At 36.7% G+C, this 19,588-nt stretch overlaps 2 protein-coding genes across 4 annotated transcripts in view; one reads left to right on the top strand and one right to left on the bottom strand.

Moving 5' to 3' along the window:
• The window catches only part of TMEFF2 (transmembrane protein with EGF like and two follistatin like domains 2), a 246,624-nt gene that overhangs the window by 5,563 nt on the left and 221,473 nt on the right, over window positions 1–19,588 (bottom strand). Inside the window, exon 8 of the mRNA XM_082397419.1 lies at window positions 261–384. Within this exon, the coding sequence (XP_082253545.1) occupies window positions 261–384 (124 nt within the window). The remainder of the gene's footprint in view (window positions 1–260; window positions 385–19,588) is intronic.
• Window positions 1–19,588, top strand: part of LOC309631235 (uncharacterized protein) — a 120,046-nt gene that overhangs the window by 78,634 nt on the left and 21,824 nt on the right. Inside the window, exon 2 of one of the 3 annotated variants that reach the window (XM_082397474.1) lies at window positions 4,817–4,850. The exons of the other annotated variants lie outside the window; for them this stretch is intronic. Within the exon in view, the coding sequence (XP_082253600.1) occupies window positions 4,817–4,850 (34 nt within the window). The remainder of the gene's footprint in view (window positions 1–4,816; window positions 4,851–19,588) is intronic. 3 annotated transcript variants of the gene reach the window in all.

Genomic DNA, 19,588 nt, shown 5'->3' with positions numbered 1-19,588 from the left:
AGGTTCAATTTAAAATTCCACCAGAAGAGTGTATATAATGATGTGTTACATAGTACTTGGGTATGTACACACATTTTGTTGTTTTCTAGTTTGTGCATGTGTGTGTGTGTGTGTGTGTGTGTGTGTGTAGGAAAGAGACAAAAGTTTGGCTGCTGATCACCCATTCAGGCAGAATGCCATCCAATTCTCTGTAAACATCCAGAATTTAGTTTCTATATTTTTACTTTATACATTTAAAAGTTAAAGGGTGAAAACATTACCTGCAAGATGGCTCCTGCATATTGATAGAATGTTCACACTTCCCGTGCATGCAGAAGCCATTGTAATGTTCTGGGCAAGGTATGTGGTGTTCTCTGGCACTTTCTTCTAATTTGTTAGCATTCTCTGTGAATACAGATAAAAGCAACATCCCCTGTAAATACTTTCTTAGCCTGGTTAGATCAATCAGTACATTAAGAAGCAAAGCTACGGTAGGCAAAAATATTTAAAAGGGCAAGAATTGAAAGGCCATGCTTCAGAAGAAAGAGGGAGAAAGAATTGAAAGACAGATGTCTTTACAATTGTGTTTAGAGATGAAACTCCAAAATTACCCAGTACTTTTCATGCTTTTATGTAATTTCCTACATCTTTAAGAGCCAGTGATGTTTCTATGAGTTGTCAGACAGCTTTAATTTTCCTTGTGTAGAGACTGTACATTGATCATAAAATAATTCAAGAAGAAATATCCTATTTTTTGAATTTTAAAGCCCAGCATAATGTCCCTAAAAGTAAATTGCTGCAATACGTTGATACTCTCTCCATGTGAGAGCTTAAAAATTAAAATATGGCCGTGTTCAATTGTTAAACAGAAGTTTTCCAAAACCAAATGCAAATTTCAACAAATGTATTCTTTCGGGCTTTATTCATCTACTGTGAACATGAATTTTCCTAGCGCCCATACATTTTTTTATTGCCTAAATAATGCTATTGAAAGAGCAAATGTTATTTCAGAATCACTTATGTAGATACTAACACAGTACATACTGAATGCTATGAGTGTATTCTAATTCATAATATTTGGCCTATGTTACAATGTCATGTGAAATTTAAACTTATGGTGAAGAAAAAAAACTTGTGTTCTAAAATGAACCCTTTCTTCTGTCATTAACAAGTTTCATTTTCTCATGTTTCTATAAAGGTATTAAATTTTTTTCTGACCTCTGTTAGTCTAAATACATTTGCTTCTCATTTGTAATGCCATCTCTAAGCAGTCTTTGGATTCTTTATATGTTCATTTTATAACATAAAGTTTTGCCTTTTTTGAGTTTCTTCTATAATCTGAGACCTGATATACTTTAAAATTCTTCCCTAAACGCACGAGAAATATAACTCTCTTGACTTCAATCTAAAGATACTTTTCAAGACCACAGTAATCGGTCAGCAGTAATGCGTTCTCCCAGTGATGGAAGATTGAGAATCAATTACTATTTTTATGAAACAGATTATATCCTATCATTTCCACATAGGGGTATAGTTTTTTTTATTATAGTGCATCCTTGTAATTTTTACTGGCAGTCATGGATGATGACTGTATTCATCATGAGAAAAAAATGTACCTTTGGTATTAGTGAATTAGACAAATGTATTATTTATGTTTAAGCAGAGCTATAAAATATCTATATATTTTAAGATCTAGGTTGTCATCTGAAAAACATTAAAGTTTGAAGTAAATTGTTAAATATGTTAAGTGCTTTCTTGTGTAGGGATATTTATGCACATCAGTATGGTGGGTAATATTTCAAATTACATACCCAGATTAATAAAGGATTTATCATAAGGATGCTGAAGAGACTGGTGATGGCATTTAAATCATTCATTTGTTTTATATCTATGTCTTTTTACCTATTTAGGTGATCTTTTGTTTGCATTATAATATTTCTACTTTGATAATTACTATTAAACTGAAAGAACCACTTCCATAGAAAAGACTGAGAATGTATAGAACTTTCTCTTTTGGTTTCTTCCATTCTTCCAAGCTACTACGGTGTTTTCGGTAAGAAATACTGCTTGCAGTAAGCAAACACACCAAAACTGAAATGGATAGTGTGGGGTAAAGTTTCCAATATGGAGTATGTGACCAAAATAGAAGCAGAACGACCGCAGTATTTAGATACATCTTGAGAGGGCTTGTGGTCATTCATGAATCCATGAAGACTGGGCTCATTCTGTGCCTTGGCTGGGGGGCTACAAGCCAGAGTGGACAAACCACGTACCTGCTGTTGAAAGACGACTTTAGCAGTGGGGTTTGCCAGCCTCACTGCTGATGTAACGAACCAGCACTGATTTTCACTCTTATTTCTGGATCTTCTCCCCATAACAAACTATTCAACACTTCTATTTAGTGTTCGTTAGTAACCCTTCAGTGCTTCTGCACACCTGCATGTAGGGGAATTTTCTGTAACTTCCCTACTTTCACTTATACACTGTGATTTCAGTCATAGTATTTTTCAAACACATCTTATTAGGGCTATTCTTCTTTCTGTCAGTTGCAAAAGAAGATCAAGAATTTTCTTAACTCAAAATCCATTTTTTAAGCCTGTTTTATTTTTAACTTTGTCCCTCACCCCATACTGTTTTTGTTTCTGAATCTGTACCATGTCCACAATTAGGAACTGAGTCCAAGGGCAAAATAGGAGCTTGTTTGAGTGAGACTGTTGCCTTAGTGTAGTAAGAGCTGGATATTTTCACAAAGTTCATTATCCAGACAGGATGATCATGTGGGAGGGGAATAGTTTCCATCATAAAATCTGCTAATTAGTTTACACCATTCCTTATGAACTTGGAGTGCTCTGTTATGCTGCTCGTAGGATACTGTCAAATAAGAAAGTTAGAGAGATTGAAAATAAATGAGTAGAAGAAATGAACCCTGGGCAAGAAAATGAGGAATCATCAATATATGTCAACAAATTTATAGTCAATCCAAGCAAGTAAACCAGTTGATTGAAAACCTGAATATATAACCACTTCTAGTAATGCAATAGACTGTTTTAGAAATGAGATCTGAGTATATTACGAAGAGTAGAAACACAGAAATATAATATACAAACCAAATATGTGTATGGACCATAATGGATATTTGTGATCCTGATGTTTATGCATAGGTATTTAAGCAATAACAAAAGCATTTAATGGTTTAAAATAATAGAAAAATGATACTTTGGAAGTCTGCACGTTTTCTCCGGTGGTTGACGATTTAGACATCAACTTCTCTGTTCTCCATTTAAAAAGAGATTTAATGTAAGGGTTGTGCTCTTTCTTCTGAGACAGAGAGTGATCATGGTAGAAACTCTTCGTGTCTTTGTTTAAAATCCTTGTCCAGTTTCCTGTTTAAATGTTTACAAATTGTTTATTCTGAATGAGATCCTGCCTTTTTTAAGAAACAACTTCTGGTATAATCTGAGTTACTTGCAGCAGAGCTAATAGGGCTGCATGCCCATTGCTAGTCAACATTCCAGTCAAGAGCTATAGAAGTGGGCTGCTGTAAAGCACAGCTACATGTATTGTTTCTATCCTGGTGCTTTCAGGGAAAGAGACACAGCAAGCTGAAGAGACAGAGGAAATGGCGAATAGCAAGACCTTGCTTTAATCACAAGTCAAGTAAGATAAGTGGAATAGAAAGTGGGCAGAGCCAGGCATAGCAGTTCAGATATTTAAATCAATATAGCCCAGAGTGTGGTGTGTGTGTACACGTGTATTTATCATTACCCCTGCTTTCTTCCCCAAAAGTTGGAAACAAGATGTCGTTCAGAGAATTAATCTATCAAAGCAACACATTATCGACTGAAGCAGAAATATGACTGTAAAATTTGACTAAAATTATCCTTATATCTGAAGAAAGGATGTTTCCCTTTGGATAAGGGTTAGAGTTTGGCAAAAGAAACATCTGAATGTCATGCTGTGTCATCTATTCAAGTGCCCTCTGGGATGCTGTGCCCTCAGAAGCCAACTTGAACTAGCAAACCCAGAGTGCCCAGTTGCAAAGATGGATGCACTAGATTATTAGTGTCTGATGCTATTAAATACTCAGTTAACCCATTTCTCTTGTTTTGATGCTCTGCTCTTTAGTCTTAAAATAGTTGGACTTCTGTGTAGCTGGCTTTGACAGTACCACCTAGATATCTTATCCATTTGACAGGTATATATTTCATTTGAGTGAATTGATTGGTTCTGAGTTTCCATGCATTTTAGGGGCACAAGTCAGCTTTCTTCAGCCCACTGAATTCTTGGGGTTTGTAAAATCAAATTTCTGCACCTATAGGCTAAAGGGCCAGATCCTACCCATGGTGTATTACAGTCTGGGAGGACATCTGGGGGCTGGTCAGATGATATTTCTCTGGAGACAGCCCCATCTTGCTTTAATCAGGCCTTTCTTTACAATATATATACAAATCCTTTAGGCCTCTGATTCCCCATGAGGAGTCTGATTCTGTGTAAGGATTTTAGAGTAAGTTGGAAAGATCCTAAACTAGAGGTATCATCAGGATTTAGAGGATGCTTTAGGGGGGCAGATTTCTGCTGCACATTTTTAAGCAAACAGAGCTGTTCAATGGGGGAATGAGTTATATAGTGAAGTGATGAGTTTGTGGTGGTGTGAAAATTTCTCAGATGTGTTACTATTTCTCAGATGTTGTAGAGTGTTACTGTATGGTAGATTGGATTATTTCAGATCTCTAGGTTCTTTGAATTTTAAGAGTAATATTTATTTCTATTCTTAATATTTACTTATAATAAATTACTAATAAATATTTATTGCAAAATATTATTATTGATATCCTAGGAAAAAGAAGTGGAGAAATAAGGACATTATTTAGGTAAGGAAATCACTTTGCCTTAATTATGGGGACATTTTACTTTTTAAAGAGTGTAAAATATCTTAAATATTTACTGGGTCTGTAATTCAGACATTCTAGCATAAAGTGATCTTTACTACATATTGTCTTCTTTGTGGGGAACAATATGCTTGTGGATCTTCAATTTTTAACATTATGCTTTAACATCGTGAATTATCTTGACAAGTACATGCATGTGAGTTGTACAGTGTGGTTTATTATCTTTTCAACTCTCTTTTCCTGTGGGCACACAAAATGTGCCACATTTTTTCAGCAAAATGAAATTTGCATTTTTGATGTATTTATATAATACTTCTATTTTTCATGTTTATAACAGTACAAGGAAACTCCAGCACTGAGATATTCCTCTACTGATGATTACTTGATTTTACTGTAATCAGTGATTACTTGATTTTACTCTTCTCCTGCTTACTGCCCTATTGCTAAAGCAGTTTGAAAATAATTTTATTTAACCAACTAGAAAAGAAAAACTATCTTTCTTTCCATTATATTTATATTGTGCCTGGGACAGAAACAAATTATGAATTTAGAAGTAAAGTCATGATGGTCCCATTGTTGATTAGAGTTGGTTTCAAAGAAAATATAGAACTCTTATGATTTCCTGTCCTTATCAGGTATAAACATATGAGGTGGCAGTAAAACCTCCTATCTAGCTTGAATTGCAATCGAAGTTTTTTAAAGACCAGAAAAGCATTCCTATTGAATGGGTTCTGAATGTAATGCAATATGAGTTCTTGCAACTTAACAAATTCTATAATAGCCTCACCTGCTGTCATAGTTTCTTCAAGGCACAGATGAGTAGATGAGAAGAGTCTCTCTTTTTCTAAGCCTCTAGGACAGAGACTCAAATGAGAATGCTAGCTGAAAGTGACAGCTTAGCACAACGGATGTGGAAGCATTTAAGGACACGATCAATTCTAAAGTTCTGTAGAGAGCAGAGGCCCAGTCACAATATTCCTAGTTATTTCATCTGTTAAAGATTTTAAAAGAAAACCTTCAAAATAGAGATCAAGTCCTTCAAGTGCTACATTTCTTCTGCAAGTTGAACATTATCCTATTTTTTCAGAAGAGTAATTGAAACTATTTGGATCCAGAACTTTGCTAATTAGGCAGAGGTATGGGTTGGGAGCAGCATGCATGGGGATGCAGAGAAATTCTTTCTTATTGTACTATTGATCAGGCACTAATATAAAATGTGAAATGTGATTATCCACATCACCACTTGCATATATAAATATTCTTAGTGGACATAAAATTAAAATACAATGGAAGAAAACTAATTTTTGTGTTACTGCATTCTCAGGCAAGACCTTAATGGCATTATTCAAGAATTGCCTGAGTTTAAATTGGAAAAGGTAACAGCATCTGAAATAGACATAGTAATTTGGGGACTGGAGTGACTGAAATGCAACAATACTGGATGATTACTTGCATGGGCTTTTATTATCTCAGTTTCTACTGGTAATATATTTACATGGATAAAAGCTGAGAAATCTGTAAAACCTTGGAAGAGAAACTTGTATGTACCATTTTAACTTATGACAGCCAAATATAATTTTAATAAATTGAAGAATTTGACATCACAAGTTTCATACAGATTTAGCCAGAAATTCTAGACCTCCAAGAAAAAAAGAAGAAGTTGTTTATTATTAGGAGGAAAATAAGCAGATCTTTAGCCATTTTCTCTGTCCCCTGCCTTAGGAATGCCCTGCCTGGCTTCTGATGGCGGAGCCCTCCAAATAGTGAAGAGAACAGGCAACTGGGGGAAATTGCACTCTGCCTATAATGGTCCTTTTCAAACTTCACCATTCAGTCAAGTGCCTATTAACTCTCAGCAAGTGGGTAACTCCTATAGGTTTAGAGGATTATGCTTGAAGACCTTTTAAAAATATAGTATTTCATGGAACTTTAGATGTCTTTGACAACACTGTGTAAACATCAGGCCTTGGGAAGAGGCAGGGATCCATGGTTCATTAGCCTCTCGGGAGTCCAGAGCTGGAGTTGCCCTAAGCTTATCTGGGGCAATTTGCTACAGCTCTCCCCACTGAGCTTTTGCTGCAGCAACCCTGCTCTCTTCCAAGCTGCTCTTCATAGACAAAGTTTACTGTAAACCTTAGAGAAAGAAAAAATTATGGGAAGCCATTTTATGCCAGGTATACTCCCCTCCCCTTTTTTCTTTTGTCTTGAACTAAACCTATGCATTTCTGGCCAAACTTATTTGCTTAGTGGCTAACCTGGGTGTCCTTTCTTAGTGAGCTTCTTGGGTAACAGTGCTGAAAATGACAAAACAAGTGACAGAGGGTTCAGGTCCTGTCCACTTTTGTCTTCTGGGCTATGTGAGTCAAGCTGTTTTCTCCTTTATAGGCTACGTATGCAGCAATGGATAAATAGTTAAGATAAACCTTCTCAGGTGACACATTTGTTTTCCTCTGTGACTCTGAAATTATTTAGCCAACAGAGAATGAGGAGGATTTAGGCTGGAGCAGTCACTGAAACACAGCAGAAATTTTAAAAGATTTTAATAACGTAGATAGGACCAAAAAATTGGTAATATATTATATGAACATTTCTTGAGTACCTACTATGTGTCCGGCACTGTGCTATGTACTATACATAATGTACTATATCTATGGGTTGTTTCCATATGATTTGGTTGTTGTCTTCTAAACACAGCCAAGAAAACAGATTCTCAAGACAGGATGATAAATCTACAATTCCTGGAGTATCTACAACATGCCTAACATTGTGTTAATACTTAACATGACAAAAATGTATACCTTAATATAGCCCTTCAAAGTAGATTTATAAAAATCTCATTTTATATAGATGAGGAAACTGAAGCTCAAATAGGTTTGATTACTTGTCTTAGAAATTTACACAATCGATAAGCAGAACTGGGGTCAAAACTAGGGCTCTTTCCAGTGTACCATGCAGACCACGCAGCTAAGAACTTTTTAAACCACAAGACAAGCCCTGGTCCGGGAAGATCCCACATGCCGCGGAGCAGCTAAGCCCGTGCGCCACAACTACAGAGCCTGAGTCTAGAGCCCACGAGCCACAACTGCTGAAGCCCGCGCGCCTAGAGCCCGTGCTCCGCAACGGGAGAGGCCCCCGCAGTGAGCGGCCTGCGCACGGCAATAAAGAGGAGCCCCCGCTCTCTGCAACTGGAGAAAAGCCCGGGTGCAGCAATGAAGACCCAACACAGCCAAAAATAAAAAAAATAAATAATAAAATAAATAAATTTTTTTAAAAAAATTAATGAGTGGGTTAGTATCCTCAAATTCCTCTTTTAAGAGTAATGTTGCTTGTTCTAGCGCAGATACACCTTAACTGCTTGTCAAAAATAGATTTCCAGGGTTTGGTTGGTCCTGATCACCTGAATCAGAAGCACCAGCTGAGGCACCTGAAGTTGGTCTTTTAAAAAAGTACCCCAGGCAATTCCAACATTCAGATGATTTGGATCACAATACTTTTGACACCACCTTAGCCGTTTCTCATCTCTCTGTCTCTAGCCATCTAATGGTAGGTTTTCCCGTTCCCTGGATCCTGCTTCCTTCCCTTGATTACTACGCTGGCACTGCTCCATCTTCGTGGTCCCAAGTCTATCTCAGCGCCTTCCCTTAAAGGACGGATCTCAGCCAGCTGTTGCATGTCCAGGAGTGTGTGAGCAGTGGGTTGCCCGGTGCTGCTATTCCCACACCCTCCTTGGATGTGATGAGAAGTCATCAGGGGCCTTCAGCTATCAAGCCTTCCTTGATCTTGGTAGTCAGCCTGAACACTTCATTTTATTTTAGAATACACTTCATTTTTTTAAAATAAATTTATTTATTTTATTTATTTATTTTTGGCTGTGTTGGGTCTTCGTTGCTGCTCGCAGGCTTTCTCTAGTTGTGGCGAGCGGGGGCTACCCTTCATTGCGGTGCATGGGCTTCTCATTGTGGTGGCTTCTCTTGTTGCGGAGCACGGGCTCTCGGAGCACATGCTTCAGTAGTTGTGGCTTGCAGGCTCTAGAGCACAGGCTTAGTTATGGTGGCGCACAGGCTTAGTTGCTCCGCGGCATGTGGGATCTTCCCGGACCAGGGCTGGAACCTGTGTCCCCTGCATTTGTGGATTCTTAACCACTGTGCCACCAGGGAAGCCCACACTTCATTTTTATTATTTTATTTTATTTTATTTTATTTTAGGCCCCTTTTGAGAACACAACACTCAAAGAATAGGCTGTGTGCCTGCAGCAAATGCCAGCATCTGCGAGAGACTTCTAAATGTTGTCAGAATCCAGGTATCCTGAGACCAACTCTCACAAATCTCTAGGCTTCTTTAATGGCTCTGTTAGACAACTAACCAGAATAGCAACAAGAATTCTCTGTGTGAAAGCAAATGAAGCTTTCTCTTGGATATAGAAACAAATAATACCGCTGAGAAAAGGTGCAGATTATATCAAGGATTATGATTAGTTCAATTTCCAGATGGGAGTAAAGGAGCATTGGTCCATTGGTGGTATCTTTAGACATTCAGCTAGTCTGTAGAAAAGATAAAGTTATAAGAGAAGCAGTGGGAGCAGGAAAGAAGACAAATAGAGGGAATAAATGGAAGCCTAGTCACCATTTGTGGCAGTGTGACAACTGGGAGAGATGGTACTACAACAAACAGCAGGTGTTGACAGCACAAGAGTAGGGAAGCTGGGGAAGGACATCTCTTTAGTTCCTTGAGAAGGACAAGACAGCCACCCTTTCTTTTAAATTGCGGGCCTTAAGGACAATGGACATACTCTCCAGACCAGGGTTTCCCAAGGGGAGCTCTGTCAATGCAGTGTTACTTCTGGAGCAGGCTTCATGGAAAAAGGGGTTCTATAGTCAAATAAGTTTGGGAAAGAGTGGATTAAACACAGTTATATGCATCTCTTTACTGCTTGTTTTCAGAGTCTTTAAAAGGCTAACCTGCATTGTGAAATGCCTAGAAAGGACACACATTATGGAGTGTTCCTAAACTCATTTGTCTACGAAACTTCCCTCTCCCTTTTAGGAACATTTTGTGGGACTATTCCACCAGACTCCTTTCTGGGAAACATTGCATTAGACCATAGCATCTCCAAATTTTTCACATTACCACACACATAGAAAAGGATAAGATTTGGTTTTAGGCAAACAGAGGAGACAGTCGGCCTGGGGGCTCTAGCCATTCAAGCCACCTGACTGCTAAAGTAGATTAATGAGTTTATACACCTGTTACCCATTCAGAGCCCACAAGAAAATGTTGCAATAGATTATGCTTTCTCCTAGGGCAAAGACTGTATTATTCACTGTAACATTTCTAGGGTGTAGAACAAGAAGTTGCAATAAGTGGGTGTTCAATAAGTAGCATGAATAAATGAGTATGACAGGCATAGGCAATATATTTGGAAACTGCCTGTACCTTGGTGTGGTGGCTTTCAAAAGATTAGTCCCTCTTAGTTGTTGCATCAAAGAGCCAGCTGCACTTCAGTAATGTGTACTTAGAAAGACAGACAATCCCTACCTTAACTGACAAGGTAAGGTGCAATATGGTGGAGAACTGTAGTCGACTCAGTAGAGTGTATATATTCAGCGAGACAGAATTAGATGCAGAGGTAAAAGCTATATTTGCTATGCACTTCAGGCTTATTCAGTGAAAGGCAAAAGGCTGGAGGGCAAAAATGTGTTGCTAACCATAAAAAAAAGATATCTATAAATGACTTGAAAGAGCAAGTATAGGCAATTGACGGGTTGATGGGTTTGCACATTTCTCCTGTATGATGTCATGGCCCAAAAAGGACAGTTAGAAAATTTACAGCATAGATTTAGATTCATTTATAAATTTGGAGTACTGCCATATGTTGGTACCTGTAGTTGATTCTCATTGAGAGCGTTAGAAGGTATACCATCTCTTCTAATATTCAAGGATAAGATGAAACAATTTTAAGAAACAAATGCAGCTGATTATGCTATGAGTATTTCTGAAAGTTGGTTTGACATTTTAAATAAGCATTCTAGATAAAATTGATATTGAAAAAGTCACAGAGTCAACCTCTCAGACAGAATTTTGTAGTTTTTCCTAAGAAGTAATTTCTGAACATAGCATAACCTCGGAACAGTTTCATGGTGTTGAAAGTTATTCTGTTTTGATGATATTTAGTACATGTCTGTGAATCAAGTATCTTTGTATTTAAGCAGAATAAGACTGTTATTAAAGGTGGTATTGCTTTCTAAGATAAAACTTTTGATGATGTGCTAATCCATCATAGATTTCCTTGTGGTCTCTCTGTTTAACCTGTTATAGAGACATGAGAATACCAATGAACAAGTCTTTTTTATGTTCAGTATTATACATTTTTTTATCGTCAGTAAAATCTTTATCTAATGATTATTTGTAAAATATTAACCAAATATTTTATCGGTTACCACATTGGGTTGAATAATGTCCTCCAAAAACTCACATCTGTCTGGAACCTCAGACTGGGAAATAATTAGTTCAGATGCTTTCATACTGGATTAGGGAGGGCCCTAAATCCAATGACTGGTGTTCTTATAAGGTCATATGAAGACACACAGTGAAGGTCAGATGAAGGTAGAGGCAGAAATTGGAACTACGCTGCTATAAACCAAGGAATGTAGGAGCCACCAGAGCTGGAAGAGGCAAGGGAGGATTCTCTCTTTGAGAATTTGGAGGGACTGTGGTCCTGCCAACACCTTAATTTCAGACTCTTACCCTCCAGAACTGTGAGATAATAAATTTCTGTTGTTTTAAGTCACCCAGTTTGTGGTAATTTTTTATGGCAGCCTTAGCAAACTAATATAATGACTATTTAGCAACCAAACACTCACATTGATAAAATATACTTTTTAACAGTCCATATGGAATTAATGAAAATGAGCTGAAAGATTGGCTTCAGCTAGTATGTGACCTGTACAATCTTGGTTTATGTTTATTTTCCCAGCATAATGATTCATAGTGCCTCCTTTCACTCTCAAAAGTTTCCTAGTTAGGGTGGTAAATTATATGATCACCTTAGTTTAAGCATATGTTGAAGTATCTGTGATTCATTGCATATGCAACACAGAAATTATGTTTTCAAGGTGCTGATGTGTCAAAAGATGCTAATACCCACAGTAAAGAAGAATTTTTGAGAAGCTAGGGAAACTTTATAAAAGGGGCTGCATTCATTTTTGATTTACTAATTCATCTTATAAGAAAGGCAGTTATCTTACATTGTTTATTTTGTCATACAACAAATGATGCTGCATTTTACCTTTATTAGAAAGAAGCAAATGACCAAGAAGCAAACTGACATCAATGACCTTTCAACAAAATTCCAGGTCACATCTGGAGTATAATCTCCCATATCTCTATCTGCATTTTTAGAATTCTTGAATAACTGATGCTGTTATAGAATTCTGACTCATTAAGAAAACGCTGGAGTTTGTTTAGCATCTTTTGTTTAAGAAGGATGGGAATTTAGAGTACTCCATTAAGAAAATTTGAACATTAAATGTTCTCATCATTAAAGCATTATCCCTTGGTTAAGTACAAATCTTTTTAATCTAGGACAACTCATTCCTCAAGTATTCTAAATAGCTATGAATATTCTCTCTCTCTCTCTCCCTCCCCGCCCCCTTTCGTCCCAGTTTTGAATAATTGATTTCTTCTGGCACTTCCTTCATTTCTAGTCAGTGATAACTTTGTGTGCAAGAACTGCTCTAGAAATAGTTAAGGATGAGGCGTAGGTCTTAACAGTTTCTTTCCACTTGGACAGCATTTAGGACTTGAAATTAGTTATTAACTAAGCGGTACTTTGTGGTCTCATAGTGTTAGTTTACCTTTTAACAGGTCTAATACACTCGCAGTGTATAATTTACACTCCCCAAGTACACGGTTGGTTAACCACTCAAGAAATCAATAGGGGTTGTAAAACGTGTACAAATTTGAATTTGGAGAGTGTCAAACACCTAGTTTATCCATCAGAAAAAAACAGCTGGCACTCAGAATTGGGGCTTATAGGGAACTATTTATTTTGAAACAGAAAAACCACAAAATGGCTATATCCAGAGATGCGAGTTGAGTGTGACATAGGTGATGCAAACAAGCCCCTCACTTTTGCTGCAGTGAATGCTGGCAGTATCAACCCACAACTTCTGGCTCTTGGTGTGTGACCATGTAGCCCTTTGGCTCCAGAGAAGGTAAGAAACACATTTTCTCTTATAAGGTCTTAAAATTTACTAGTCCTTGCTCCTACCTGTACTGTACCTAATTAGCTCATCAATTTATTCATTCACTTAAAAAATATTGACTGATCGCTTTCACTGCCGTGGCCCGAGATCGAGTTCAATCCCTGGTCGGGGAACTAAGATCCCGCAAGCCTGGGAGCCAAAAAATAAAAAATAAAAATAAAGTAGACACAGATATAGAAAACAAACTAGTGGTCACCAGTAGGGAGGGGCAATATAGAGGTGGGAGAGTGGGAGGTGTAAAGTAGGCTACAAGGATGTATTGTACAACACGGGGAACATTGCCAATATTTTATAGTAACTGTAAAAGGAGTGTAACTTTTTAAAATTGTATAAAAAATAAAATAAAAGGAAAGGAAACATTAAAAAATTATATATATATATATATATATAGACTGATCTCCTCCTGTGTGCCAAATAGTGCAGGTACAGAGTGCACAGTGGTGGGTCAGAGTTTCTCTCATAAAGGTCATACACATCATAATACAATATACAAAAGTAAAAACAAACAAAAACCTAGCATCTAAATGAGAAATGTTACAGAGAAAAAAGGATGTTAAGATATAGCAGACTAGGGTGGGTAACCTGTTTTAAAGAGGTGAGGGAAGGGTATTGAAGAAGGAAGGATGAGAAAAAGCTGGCCAGGTGAAGAGCCCTCTGAGTGAGTGTTATACACAGAAAAAGACTCTAATGTAAAAAACTGACATTCCAGGAGCCAACATTGTGCCTAGAGAAGAGGGTTCCCAGGAGAGTAAAGAGAGAGCTAAAACGGAGTGGAGAGAACAGTGAGGTCCTTATTACTATGTAGAACTTTGTACGCCACACTAAGGAGTACTGATTTAATTTAAAGCGCAATGAGAACCCATTGGGATAGTTTCAAGTAGATCTGACTGGTGTGGAAAATAGATCATTGAGGGAAAACAGAGGAAGCAGGGAGAACAAATAGGAGACCATTACAGTAGTGTAGGTGAAAGACAGTGTCCAGGTCTTGGACAGTAGTGGCAGTGGAGAGAGAAAAAAAATACTTCTATTCCACATATATCTTAGAGGTGGACTGCACATGACTTGTTTGTGTATTGCAAAATGAGAGAAGTGGATCAAACATGACTAGGCTTTTGGCTTGAACATGGTAGTGCCATTTTGAATAATGGGGAAGACTGCAGGAAAAACAATTAAGCTCTGATGTATAAACATGACAGATCTCTGATTTTGATTTTTGAGACTGCATTGAAAACTCTGTGTTTATGTTTGGGTATTTCTACAATAGAATTGATATTAACTGAAAGAAATCAATAATTTAGTAGGAAAATGATCGGGGTGAAATGTCTATATTAAGCAAATTTATGATTGTTAAAAGGAAGTCTTCTACATGATATCTAAAGTAGGAAGGACATTTATAATGGTCTACAAGGGACGTGCAGAGGTCAGTTTAAAGGCAAGATTAGAAATATCATGAAATGAAAGGGAAGAATTAGACTATGAAGAAACATCAGTGAGGAATGCTTTTAAGTAAAACATTTTTCTCTCTTTTTGAAAAAGTTATCACGAGAAAATAAGAGTTATTAAAGATAAGAAGTATGTAGATTTGCTCTCTTCAATTTCCATTATGTAACATAAATTCTTAGGCCAAAGGATTATTAAATTACCTTATTATTTTAATTTGTTTAATGATTTACATTTTAAAAAGTTTTTTTGTAGCTATTATTTTACTTGAGACTGCAACATCCCTAAATGTTACGTAAGTTAAACATATAAATGTGTGTGTGTGTATGTGTGTGTGTGTTTGTGTATGTGTGTGTGGTGTGGTGTGTATTTTCTTCCTTGATATGTTAGAGTGTGGAGGCCAGAAATATTCAATTATTCCCTAATGTCATGCAGTGGGTCAAGGGCAGAAAGATAGCTCCAGAAACCATGTGTTCTCATTTTAAAGTAATTTTTAAAATGTTAGAATAGTTTATAGAAAAGCTACAAAGAGAGTACAGAGAATTCTCATATACCCACAACCAGTTTTTCTGTGTGTTCTCCTTTTTAAGCTGGTGTTTTCTTCACAATTTTTCAATGGTAAAGAATTGTCTTAGAGTTTTGCATATAGAGTTAAGGGGAAAAATGAAAGAGGCAGTCATCTGGATAATTCCAGACCAGAAAACAATTTTGTCTGAAAGATACAGATAATTGAGACAGAAATGTTTTTTTGCCTGAAGAGATCCCTATGATTACCTTCCTCCTTCACTTGAATTTGTAGGTATAGTTATGACCATAGGTGTTTCACTTACTAATAGGAAACTGTGTATCGTTCAATGTGAAGAATGTGTATTTTTTGAGAGGGCTAAATTGCTTAGTTCTATACTTTTTTTCCTTAAAAATAAAGTATATTGGGTATTTTCATTATAAAAGCAATTTCACATTGATTTAAGAATAGTAGAAAATATAGAAAGTAGAAGAAGGATAGAAAGTCCTCATTGTTTACACCCTAAACAAAACTACTATCAACACTTAATTTATTTACTTGCAGGCTTTTTACTACATGTATTGTTTGGGTCTGTGTACTTAGATTGGACCATGTATAGGGCATTCATTTTGTAAGCTTCATATCAGGCCATGTCTAAAAGCTGACCTCAAATAGCAGGACAGTTAAATTGTTCGTCATGGTACACTATAAGGAGGCCATTTAGTCTATCTGGAGAGAAGCTATAATCATTGGAAATCTACATCTTATGTTAGATTGGGCCAGGGATAGATGGTACAGAGACAAGAATTTGAAATATCATCAGTGGGAGAGAAAATGGTACAAACATTGAAAAACTAATATGGTATCATATATCAAGAGCCTCAGAAGCAGACAAAGACTCATAAATAAATCAATTGCAACATCCTCTATAAAAGTGAAAACTGAGAGACTACCTAAATTTTCAGTAAAGGTATAATATAGTTAAGTAAATTGTGGTGTAATTAGATGATAAAATATTATTCAACTAGAAAAAAATCATGAAGAGTTTTGATGACATAGAAAAATGAGTAAGATACTAAAATATGTAATGTGTGGAAAATATAAAAACCTGGAATGAGATTCACCCCAATTTTGACAGTGATAATGACATTGATTATTTCTAGGTAGTAGAGAGAATTTTCTATAATAAATACATTTTATTTTTACCAGAAAAAATACACTAATTGAAAAATAAAGGTCATCAAGTGATTATTTTTTTTGGATGGGGAGAAGCTTAAAAAAGGAATGGTTAGGTCTTTGAATTTAAGATTTTATTCTTACTTGTTCAGTGTAGATTGTGTACATTCAAAGCTATTTATCACTTATTAACAATCTCTCATAGTAAAAATGTGAAATCTTACTTCCCTCAGCCTACTGAAATTCTTTTGAATATTCACTATCATCTTTATGTCCTCATATGGTTTTTAAGAAACAGATTATCCAGTTCTGAGAGAGTCGATTTGACTTGACTGAGAAAGTCAAAGAAATCCACTTGACTGAGTGGATTTCCATGACTTTGGAACTCCACAATCTTTTCTATCATAGTTGGCAGTAACAGGAATGGGCTAATTGTTTTTGAGAGCCAGACCTCCTTTCATATTTCTATTTTTTTATTGGTCTTGGGTCACTGGAAGCAACTACTACCATGTCCTGTTTGTGGCTAGAGGTGACAAGACTGTCCTTTCAGAACCGTGCCAGGCTTAAACTCGTATGATGGAAGGATCTTCGTCTGAGACTTGGAACAATGAGTCTTCCATAAGAATTAATGGAGATCAGTTTATATAGAGAAGATGAAGTATGCCTAGTAGAGGAACAGCTTTGCCGAGTCTCAAGATCCCATCTGTCTTTCTGCTAACAAAAGTTGGACCCATCCAAGCCCTTTATCATCTTTTTGAGCTCGGTCATTCCAAAGGAATTAGGAGCAAAATAAGAGCATGAAGTGCTTTAGGCCCAATCATTTCTCTCTCATTCTCTAAGTATTTCTCCGTATTCTCTGAGGGGTAGTGAACATAAGGCATGTTTTCTATTAGTCTCGTAATATACAATTTATATGTTATATGAGTCGAATAGTTGTGGTAATCGACAGTGAATTTTTGGTAACACTGAAAAGAATCTCGTTTCTCCTACCCATGTGTCAAGTTGAGTTCCAAATCTAGCTCCTCCACCTACCAGCTGTGGGATTTACAGCAACTCATATAACCCTTCTGTGGATCAGTTTCCTCATCTGTAAAATGGGGATGATTGAGTATTTGCGTCATGGGGTTATAGTGAGGAACAAATGAAAATATCCATATAAAATCCTCTGAACAATAGCTAGCAAATAAGCACTTAATAAATGCTTTAGTTTTAATTAGATATTATCGTCACATGTCCTCATAGTCATGCTTTCAAACAAATCTAAAGGAACTAAACAAGATTGGAACAATAGACCTAGAAATAAATATTCTCTGCGTCCTTTTGGCTCACTTTGCTTTCGTTTTCATGGAAATGCATGTCCGCAGAGAAATGCCCTGGCTCACGTTTATAAGAGATCGTTCGGCAGAGGGAAAAAAGTAGACTTTGGAAGAGAGAGCCAAGCTCAATCTCAGCCCAGCCATTTAATATTGTTAACTTTTTCTGGCAAATTACTTCACTCTTCAAGGCTTCTGTTTCCTCACTGAAAAAGAAGGAAACAGAAAAGCAAACAGGCTAACACAAAGCGATGTGATAACTGGGTAAAGATAGGGGCTGAAGAGCACACAGAAATGTCTGGACTCCAGGGTGAAAGTGGGGAGAGAATGGGCTCCATCTCCTCAATTTTAAAATGGTTGAAATAATGGTACTACCTGTTAACACTTGTAAGGCAATAAGATCACAGGCTTGGGAGCTTGGCTGTCTGGGTTCAACTCTGTTTTTTTTCCACCCTCCAACTCTGTAACCACAGCCAAGTTATTTAACCTTTATGCATGTCGGTAAAACATTTATAACAATGTCTGGCACACAGAAAGTACCCAATAAATTATAGCTGTTTTAAACTAATATGTGTAATAAGTAAATGAGATTTTAAGTGTAAAGAAGCATTTATTTAGCACAGTGCCTGGCACATAGTAAATGCTTAACAAATGAAAGTGACTGTTACGATCATCGTCATTCCCAGAAGAAGGATATCTGAGCTGAAACATGAAGGATGAACAAGAATTAGACAAATGAAAGAAGAATGAGTATCCCACGTTGGAATAATATATACAAAAAGTCAGATGAGAGCTGGAGCATGGCTTGTAGGGGAACTGTCAGTTTCTGGAGCATTGAGAGTGAGGGCAATGAGGGTAGAGGGCATAGACTAAGGAGCGTAGTACATGCAATAAAAGCTGTTGTACCATCCTGCAATAAAGTTGGCACACACTCACTGGCACATGCAAATATGTGGAGTGCTCCCACTCATGGGGAGGCTTCCTCTCCAGCAGGACCACAGATCCATGCCATGCTTGCCTTATCTAGCCTTTGAGTATGTATCATTGATGGCATCTTATGGAAGAGATTCAGTTATATTCAGTAGTGAATTCTTGCAAGAATGCTGGGTGGCTGAAGAGCCCTCGAAAAAAGCCAGAGGGAAGGATTATAGGGTCAGTAAAGGTACACTTTGTTTTGACAGTCTACCAAGGGGACAGAAACCATGGTGTCTCTATCTCTAATAAAAGAATCTCTCTTCCATGAACTCTTGTAAAAGAATGGAATTCTCTCTTGGCAAAGCAAATATATATCAGGTTTAGTTTATTTCTCAAACTTAAGGCAATGTTAAAGTGTAATTTAAGTCACTTATTAATAACAACAAATCTTATGACTTGAAGTGTATTCTTATCTCATAGATACAACAGTTGCTGACTCGGTCTATTCTGATGGAAACAAGTTTGTTACAATAAGATAACATCCATATTCCTCTTTTTAAAAATAACTTTATGTTTTTATGTTTGACGGAATAATGAGATTCTGTAATACACTGGAAAAAAATGTGTGATATTCATTCATTGTGACAGTATATCATAATTACTCAGCTTCCCTTTATCATTAATAACAGAAGATTGTGAATAAAAGCATACAGATGTTCAGAAAAACATAAATATCTCCACATCAGCATATTTTAGCAAAAAGTCAACAAAATTTTCTCAACTTCTTTTTCCTTTTTTAGTTTTCTGAACATGTTCTTTGATATGATATTTTTAATCCTCATTAGGGATTTGCTTCTGGTTCCTTTAATATCCTCCACAAGAGACTGACTGTATAGTTTCAAATGTAACCAACATTCATCCTGCTACCTTTCCCCCTATTATTCTATGTATCAAGAGGCAGGCTGGTATAATGGAAAGAGATCAGGCAGCTTTGTGGTCAAAGAGATATCAGTTTACACATATTCTCATCTTCTTAATAGCTATGTGACCTTGGGAGAAATGCTTAAACTTTCTGAGCCCAAATTTGTTTACAATGGTGAAAATTAT

Source organism: Balaenoptera borealis, assembly GCF_965194805.1.
Source record: "Balaenoptera borealis genome assembly, chromosome: 6".
NCBI lineage: Eukaryota > Metazoa > Chordata > Mammalia > Artiodactyla > Balaenopteridae > Balaenoptera > Balaenoptera borealis.
Note: the sequence above shows the minus strand (reverse complement) of the source record. Positions and strands in the feature narration are given on the sequence as shown.